Below are 9,309 nucleotides of genomic sequence, written 5' to 3'. Positions count from 1 at the left end.
GTGTCTGTGTATGTACGTGTGTGTATGTACTCATGTGTATGTGTGTATGTACTTGTGTATGTGTGTGTACATGTGTCTGTGTATGTACTTGTGTCTGTGTGTATGTGTGTATGTACTTGTGTCTGTGTGTGTACGTGTGTGTATGTACTTGTGTCTGTGTGTGTACGTGTGTATGTACTTGTGTCTGTGTGTACGTATGTGTGTGTATGTACTTGTGTCTGTGTGTACACATGCGTGTATGTATGTGTGTATTTGGGTGTATGTGTGTGTCTGTACGTACGTCTCTGTGTGCTGACACTGTGTGCTGTACTTCAACCTGTCTGGGCCGTTCTGTGTGTGTATGTATGTGTACATGCATGTGTGTGTACTTGTGTTTGTGTGTATGTACTTGTGTCTGTGTGTGTGCATGTGTGTGTGTACATGCGTGTGTGTGAGAGACAGAGAGTGTGTGTGTGCTGACATTATGTGTGCTGTACTTCAGCCTGTTTGGGCCGTTCTGTGTGTGCGTGTGTGTGAGAGAGAGAGAGTATGTGTGTGTGTGAGAGTGTGTGTGTGTGTGAGAGAGTGTGTGTGTGTGAGAGAGTGTGTGTGAGTGTGTGTGTGTGTGTGTGTGAGAGAGAGAGTGTGTGTGTGTGTGCTGACACTATGTGTACTGTACTTCAGCCTGTCTGGGCCGTTCTGTGTGTGTGAGTGTGTGTGTGTGCTGACACTGTGTGCACTGTACTTCAGCCTGTCTGGGCCGCTCTATGCAGCGGTAAATCTCGGCTGGCTGCAGCCAGTGTCCAACATTAGAAACCCCTTTTGGAACTGATGCTGCTCCTCTTCACTGCAGACGACCTGAGATCCTGCAGTGGTGGTGGTGGTTGGGGAAGGGGGGTGGGGGGTGGAAATACACACCCTCCCTCACTGCCCATCCCACCCCCCACCCCCCCGTCCACGCCTCCTTGCGTTTTTTTTTGTTATTTAAATCCTCCCGATGGTCTGAAAGCGAAACAGCTTCGTGTGTTACCTTTCCAGATTGCCGAGTGGTTTGGTGGGCGGCTGGCTTACCCTGAGCTCCAGGTTTGTAAATCTCTCCAGCCTCGGGCAGCTTGGGGCATGGAGTTGTGTGTGTGTGTGGGGGGGGGGGGGGGGGACTGAGGCGAAGGAGTGAGCATTCGGAAGAAAGCGGGGAACTCTCTGTTAAACGGTGGATGTTCAATTCTGCGTCTCTCGTCCCCGTGAGCAAGTTTGCCACGGGCTAATATACTGAACAACCCTCTCACGCCTTGCTCTTTCCCACCCCCCCACAGATGAGCGGCGAAGGGGGAAGAGGACCTTGCGGATGAAAGGGGGTGTGACTCCCCCTGAGTTGGAGAAAAGACAAAGAGTAGGCTGCACATCTTGGGGCTCGGCGCCCGGAGCTGAAGGTGCTCCTGGTTTCTGATGTTCAGAGGCGATAAGGAGGTGCCTGGCGTTACTATGGGGACAAGGCAGCCTGGTCAACGTTAACTCCCTGCTATTTCCTCTTTTCAAGCCTGTGACCGTGTGACACAGAGTGCTCAGAGCTCCTTGGCTGGCCCAGTGCTGGGGGGGGGGAGGGTCAGCGGAGGAGGGGGGGGGGGGGCGGTTGGAGTCGCCTATTTCCATACCCCCCCCCTCCTCCCACTCCCACCCCAGCCATCCCCCAGCTCCTCTGCGGATGCTCCCGGGCCCGGCGATGCTACCTCGGACAGTCCGCCACATCCTGGACGGGGTCAGGCTGGAGATCTCCGGAGATGCCAGTGTGGTTCTGAGCGGCTACAGGGCCAGGGATCCGGATGTGGACTCCCCTCCGGTAAGTGTGGACAGAGCCGTCCTTTCGATCTGGGGGTGGGGAGGGAGGGAGGGTGGTTCTGGGGGCTACAGACTCTCCCTCTGGAGTGTGCCTTTGTAGAGGGAGCCTGGAGGGAGCTGCAGTGGTGTATGTCCAGGTTCCTCCTGAGCTGCTCCGTGACTCTCTGCTCTACGGGAACACACACCGACCGTCTCCTCGGTGAAAGACCCTCTTTGGTCTGTCCGAAACCTGTCGGCCTTCCAGAGCAAGGAGTTGACCCCTGACCGAGTGTTGCAGACCGGCACATCCCAAGGTCCGGGACTGTGCGCTGAGGGACGCGCTGAAACTTGGGGCAGCTGCTGCCGAGGGGCAGCGGGGAAAGACCACCGTCTGGGGCCTTCCTGCTGAAGGTAAATGCGGGTCCGTTCAGTTATTGCACCCACCTCGTGTCTCAAATACATGGAGATATAGTTTTGTACAAGTAAGCAATGTCTTTGGTTTGCAGGAAACTCCAAAGTTTGTTTCTTTACATGCTATTGTACAGAGCAGAACTGCTTCAAAGACTATACGGAAAACTATTTATACGAGTAAAGTATATTTTTGAAATAAAAGTCACAGAGAAAGTGACAGGCTCAGACTGTGAGGGTCAGTGTGAGTGTGACAGAGACAGACTGTGAGGGTCACTATCAGTGTGACAAGGATCAGACTGTGAGGGTCAGTGTGAGTGTGACAGAGACAGACTGTGAGGGTCAGTGTGAGTGTGACAGGCTCAGACTGTGAGGGTCAATGTGAATGTGACAGTGTCAGACTGTGAGGGTCAGTGTGAGTGTGACAGGATCAGACTGTGAGGGTCACTATCAGTGTGACAGGCTCAGACTGTGAGGGTCAATGTGAATGTGACAATGTCAGACTGTGAGGGTCAGTGTGAGTGTGACAGGATCAGACTGTGAGGGTCAGTGTGAGTGTGACATGGACAGCCTGTAAGGGTCAGTGTGACAGAGACAGACTGTGAGGGTCAGTGTGAGTGTGACAGGATCAGACTGTCAGGGTTACTATCAGAGTGACAGGTTCAGACTGTGAAGGTCAATGTGAATGTAACAGTGTCAGACTGTGAGGGTCAATGCCAGAGCCACAGGATCAGCCTATCAGGAAAATTGCGAGTGTGACAGGATCAGACTGTCGGGGTCAGTGTCAGTGAGACAGGATCAGACTGTCAGGGTCAATGTGAGTGGGACAGGGTCAGACTGACAGGGTCAGTGTAGGTGTGACAGGGTCAGTGTGAGTGTGACAGGAGCAGACTGTTGGGCCCAGTGTGAGTGTGACAGGAGCAGACTGTCAGGGTCAGTGTGAGTGTGACAGGGTCAGACTGTGAGGGTCAGTGTGAGTGTGACAGGATCAAACTGTGAGGGTCAGTGTGAGTGTGACAGGAGCAGACTGTCAGAGTCAGTGTGAGTGTGACAGGGTCAGACCATCAGTGTCACTGTCAGTGTGACATCAGACTGTCAGGGTCACTGTCAGTATGACAGGAGCAGACCGTCAGGATCACTTACACTGTGACAGGATCACACTGCCAGGGTCACTATCAGTGTGACAGGTTCAGACTGTGATGGACAATATGAATGTGACCGTGTCAGACTGTGAGGTCAGTGTGAGTGTGACAGGATCACTGTCAGTTTGACAGGATCAGACTGTCAGGGGCACTGTCAGTGTGACAGGTTCAGCCTGTGACAGTCACTGTGAATGTCATAGTTTCAGACGGTGAGGGTCACTTTCAGTGTGACAGGGTCGCACTGTCAACGTTACTATCAGAGTGATAGGTTCAGACTGTGACGGTCAATGTGAATGTGACAGTTGTCAGATTGTGAGGGTCAGTGTCAGTTTGACAGAATCAGCCTATCAGGGCTATTGTCAGTGTGACAGGGTCAGACCGTCACAGTCAGTGTGAGGATAACAGGTTCAAGACGGTCAGACTCAGTGTCAGTGTGACAGGATGAGACTGTGATGATCACTGTCAGTGTGACAGGATCAGACTGTCAGGTTCACTGTCAGTGTGACAGGATCAGACTGTGACGGTCAGTGTGAGTTTGACAGGATCTAACTGTCAGGTTCACTGTCAGTGTGACAGGATCAAGACTGTCAGACTCAGTGTCAGTGTGACAGGATGAGATTGTGACAGTCAGTGTGAGTGTGATAGGATCAGATTGTCAGGGTTAGTGTGAGTGTGACAGGATCAGACTGAGAGAGTCAGACTGTGAGTGTGACAGGATCAGACTGTGAGGGTCAGACTGTGATTATGACAGGATCTGACTGTCAGGGACAGTGTGAATGTGACTCGGTCAGACTGTCAGGGTCACTGTGCTAGTGACAGGATCAGACTGAAAGGGTCACCGCGATTGTGACAGGATCAGACTAAGGTGGTCTTGTCAGTGTGACAGGATTAGACTGTCAGGGTCAATGTGAGTGTGACAGGATCGGACTGAGGGGGTCATGTCAGTGTGACAGGACCAGATTGTCAGGGTCAGGATCAGACTGTGAGAGTCAGTGTCACAGGATCAGACAGTCAGAATCACTGTCAGTGCGATGGGATCAGACTTTAAAATGTGTTGCTGGAAAAGCGCAGCAGGTCAGGCAGCATCAAAGAAACAGGAGAATCGACATTTTGGGCATAAGCCTGAAGAAGGGCTTATGCCCGAAACGTCGATTCTCCTGTTCCTTGGATGCTGCCTGACCTGCTGAACATTTCCAGCGACACATTTTAAGCTCTGATCTCCAGCATCTGAAGTCCTCACTTTCTCCGATGGGATCGGACTGTGAGGGTTAGTGTCAGTGAAACAGGATCAGACTGACAGGGTCAATGTGAGTGTGACAGGGTCAGACTGTTAGGGTCAGTGTCAGTGTGATATCACAGGGTCAGACTCAGGGTCACTCTCAATGTGACAGGGTCAGACTGTCAGTGCCAGTGTGACAGGGACAGACTGTCAGGGTCAGTGCCAGTGTGACAGGGTCAGACTGTCAGGGTTAGTGTGAGTGTGACAGGAGCAGACTGTCAGGGTCAGTGTGATATCACAGGGTCATACTGTCAGGGTCAGTGTGAGTGTGACAGGGTCAGACTGACAGGGTCAGTGTGAGTGTGACAGGAGCAGACTGACAGGGTCAGTGTGTTGTCACAGGGTCAGACTGTCAGTGTCAGTGTGACAGGGTCAGACTGTCAGAGTCAGTGTGTTGTCACAGGGTCAGACTGTCAGTGCCAGTGTGACAGGGTCATACTGTCAAGGTCAGTGTGAGTGTGACAGGGTCAGACTGACAGGGTCAGTGTGAGTGTGACAGGGTCACACTATTAGAGTCAATGTGAGTGTTACAGGGTCAGACTGACAGGGTCAGTGTGAGTGTGACAGGGTCAGACTGTCAGGGTCAGTGTGATGTTACGGGGTCAGACTGTCAGGGTCACTCTCAATGTGACAGGGTCAGACTGTCAGTGTCAGTGTGACAGGGTCAGACTGTCAGGGTCAATGTGAGTGTGACAGGGTCAGTGTGAGTGTGACAGGGTCAGTGTGGGTGTGACAGGGTGCTGTGGCCCTGAAGATATAGATTAGCCATGATTGGGTTGAATGGCAGAGACTAACTGGCCTATTCCTGCTCTGATTTCCAAATTCCCTGTATCCCCAGAAACCAATAGGCCCGGTTATTTTTGGGTTCGGACACTGGGAGGGAATAACACGGGAATGAGGAGGGATGGGCTGCGCAGCCTGGGAATTTGATCCTCCTTTTCTCCTGCAGTCAGAGAGTGCAGGATCAACATTGGCCGAAATATGACATTTGGACGGAAATGTAAGTTATGTGGAGGCCACAAAGAGATTGCCATGCGATACAGGCACATTCAGGGTGACAAAGTGTTTGGTGTAATATCACAGAATTATTGTGGGACAGGAGGTGGCCGTTCAGCTCATTCAGCCATTCTCAATCCGTCTTGACTTGGTGTTAGACTCTTGCCATTTCTCCCCGTAACCCTGCACTTTGTTTCTGTCTGAGTAACCATCCAGTGCCCTCTTGAATGCCTCGGTGTAACCTTCCTCTGTCACCAGGCTGTGCGTTCCAAACCCAGGCCACATGCTGTGTGAAAGAAGCTTGGTCTCCCCTCGCATTTGCCTCTTTTGCGAAACACTGTGCTGTCTGGTTCTCAATCCTTTTGCAAGTGGGTATGATTCCTCCTGATCTGCTCTGTCAATCAAATCTCCCTTCAGCCGCCTCCTTTCCTTGGAAAGCCATCCCAAACGTTTTCAGTCTATCCTCAGATCGGAAGTTCCTTGGAACCAACCTTTTCCTGCACTCTGTCTATGATGCATTCACATCCTTCCTAAAATGTGGCAGCCAGAACACAAGCTGAAGTCTAACCTTGTATCTCACAAAACCTCCCTGTTCCAGTACTCTGTGCCCCATTAACAAAACTTAGAATACCTTGTGCTTTATTAATAGCTCTCTCTGTGTATCCTGCTCCTTCAAATGTACACCCTTTTGTCTTTCTGCTCCTGTGCCTAATTTAGAATAGAACCCTTTTGATTTTCTCATGATCTCTTCTGAAGCACCATTTTATAATTGATTTAGTATCTTTTGTTTTATATATTGTTCTCTCCACCTCTGAATTCCATTAAGTTTCATCTGGCTCCCATCTACCTACTCCACTAACATCTGGGTTATTCCTGGAGATGATGGGCTTTGTTGTATGAGGAGTGGTTGAGGAATCTGGGTCTGCATTCACTGGAGTCTCTTGAAGTTGTGCACTGTCCGCCTCGCAGTTTACAATTCCCCCAAGTTTTGCGTCTTCTGCTAACTTTCGAACCCGTCCCCTGAATAACAAGATTTCCAGCGTTTTCTACATATTTCTATATACATTATGAAAAGCAGGCATTCCCCAAAATTGGCCTTCCTCCAGTCTGAAAGTATCATGACACAAGGATTGGTGGAGTTGCGGATAATGAGGAGGATTCTCAGAGGATACGGTGGGATATAGATCAGTTGGAGGCGAAGACAGAAAAATGGCAGAGGAAGTTTAATCTGGACAAATGGAAGGTGATGTACTTTGGAAGGTCAAGCACAGGTGGAAATTATACAGTGAACGGCAGAACTCTTTGGAGTATTGATATGCAGAGGGATCTGGGTGTGTGGGTTCACAGATCACTGAAGGTGACAGTGCAGGTAGATAAGGTAGTAAAAAAGGCTTATGGTGTGCTTGGCCTCATTGGAAGCAGCATTGGGTATAGGCAAATTATACTGCAACTTCATAGAACCTAAGTTAAGCCACACTTGGAATATTGCGTACAATTTTGGTCACCGCACTATCAGAAGGATGTGGATGCTTTGGAGAGGATGCAGAAAAGGTTTACCAGGATGTTTCCCAATATGGGGGATTTTAGACTGGGTTTGTTTTCATTGGAATGTAGGAGGTTGAGGGGTGACCTGGCAGAAGTTGATAAGGCTGTGAATGGGATGGATAGAGCGGAAAGTATGAGGCTTTTTCACAGGGTGGAGGGGTCATTTACCAGGGAACACAGGTTCAAGGTGCGAGGGGTGAAGCTTAAAAGAGATGTGCGAGGCAGGTTTTTCACACAACGCACTGCCAGAGGAGGTGGTGGAAACAGGCACAATAGCACCTGGATGAATAGATGGATAGGAAGGGAATCGAGGGGTACGGATCCTGTAAGTGAAGACCGTTTTAGTATGGAAGGGCAAAATGTGTCAGGGCAGGAGGGCCGAAGGGCCTGTTCCTCTGCTGTACTGTTTTGTTTTGTTCTTTGACTCTCTGTTTTCAACCACTCAGCCAATTTTGGATCCATATTGTTACTGACCATCTCACTCCGTGAAAGAGGAAGTAGTGGAGGTTGGTACAATTGCAATATTTAGTGCAGGCAAATGGGACTAGATTAATTTCGGATATCTGGTCAGCATGGAGGAGTCGGACCGAAGGGTCTGTTTCCGTGTTGTAAAGCTCGATGACTTGCAGGGCTGTGGGGAGAGAACAGAGAAGTGGGGGTGGGTGGACATAAATGTTATAGATCCAGGCTGAATAGGCTGGGGCCTGTTTTCCCTGGAGCGCCGGAGGCTGAGGAGTGACCTTTATAGAGGTTTATAAAATCATGAGGGACATGGATAGGGTAAATAGAGAAGGTCTTTTCTCTGGGGTGGGGGTCGTCCAGAACTAGAGGGTATAGGTTTAGGGTGACAGGGGAAATATATAAAAGAGAAGACAGGTAGGTATAGGGAATGCTGGATGACTAAAGAAATTGAGGGTTTGGTTAAGAAAGAGAAGGAAGCATATGTCAGGTATAGACAGGATGGAATGAGTGAATCCTTAGAAGAGTATAAAGGAAGCAGGAGTATACTTAAGAGGGAAATCAGGAGGGCAAAAGGGGACATGAGATAGCTTTGGCAAATAAAATTAAGGAGAATACAAAGGGTTTTACAAATATATTGAGGACAAAAGGGTAACTAGGGAGAGAATAGAGCCCCTCAAAGATCAGCAAGGCGGCCTTTGTGTGGAGCCACAGAAAATGGGGGAGATACTAAATGAATATTTTGCATCAGTATTTACTGTGGAAAGGGATATGGAAGATATAGACTGTAGGGAAATAGATGGTGACATCTTGCAAAATGTCCAGATTTCAGAGGAGGAAGTGCTGGATGTCTTGAAACGGTTAAAAGTGGATAAATCCCCAGTACCTGATCAGGTGTACCCGAGAACTCTGTGGGAAGCTGGGCCTCTTGATGAGATATTTGTATCATCGATAGTCACAAGTGAGGTGCCAGAGACTGGAGGTTGGCGAACGTGGTGCCACTGTTTAAGAAGGGTGGTAAAGACAAGCCAGGGAACTATAGAGCAGTGAGCCTGACGTTGGTGGTGGGCAAGTTGTTGGAAGGAATCCTGAGGGACAGGATGTACATGTATTTGGAAAGGCAAGGACTGATTAAGGATCATCAACATGGCTTTGTGCATGGGAAATCATGTCTCACAAACTTGATTGACTTTTTTGAAGATGTAACAAAGAAGATTGATGAGGGCACAGCAGTAGATGTGATCTATATGGACTTCAGTAAAGCGTTCAACAAGGTTTCCCATGGGAGACTGATTAACAAGGTTAGATCTCATGGAATACAGGGAGAACTAGCCATTTGGATACAGAACTGGCTCAAAGGTAGAAGACAGAGGGTGGTGGTGGAGGATTGTTTTTCCGACTGGAGGCCTGTGACCAGTGGAGTGCCACAAGGATCGGTGCTGGGTCCTCCACTTTTTGTCATTTATATAAATGATTTGGACACGAGCATAAGAGGTACAGTAGTAAGTTTGCAGATGACACCAAAATTGGAGGTGTAGTGGACAGCGAAGAGGGTTACCTCAGATTACAACAGGATCTGGACCAGAGGGCCAATGGGCTGAGAGGTGGCAAATGGAGTTTAATTCAGATAAATGCGAGGGACTGCATTTTGGGAAAGCAAATCTTAGCAGGACTTATACACTTAAT

The 9,309-nt window shown here is 49.4% G+C and overlaps 1 protein-coding gene across 1 annotated transcript in view; it reads left to right on the top strand.

Moving 5' to 3' along the window:
• Nucleotides 1-1,612: 1,612 nt before the first annotated feature.
• The window catches only part of LOC122541250 (ral guanine nucleotide dissociation stimulator-like), a 206,856-nt gene continuing 199,159 nt past the window's right edge, over nt 1,613-9,309 (top strand). The window contains exon 1 of the mRNA XM_043677867.1: nt 1,613-1,816. Coding sequence (XP_043533802.1) covers nt 1,682-1,816 — 135 coding nt within the window. The 5' untranslated portion in view covers nt 1,613-1,681. The remainder of the gene's footprint in view (nt 1,817-9,309) is intronic.

Source organism: Chiloscyllium plagiosum, chromosome 37 (genome assembly GCF_004010195.1).
Source record: "Chiloscyllium plagiosum isolate BGI_BamShark_2017 chromosome 37, ASM401019v2, whole genome shotgun sequence".
NCBI classification, from domain to species: domain Eukaryota; kingdom Metazoa; phylum Chordata; class Chondrichthyes; order Orectolobiformes; family Hemiscylliidae; genus Chiloscyllium; species Chiloscyllium plagiosum.
Note: the sequence above shows the minus strand (reverse complement) of the source record. Positions and strands in the feature narration are given on the sequence as shown.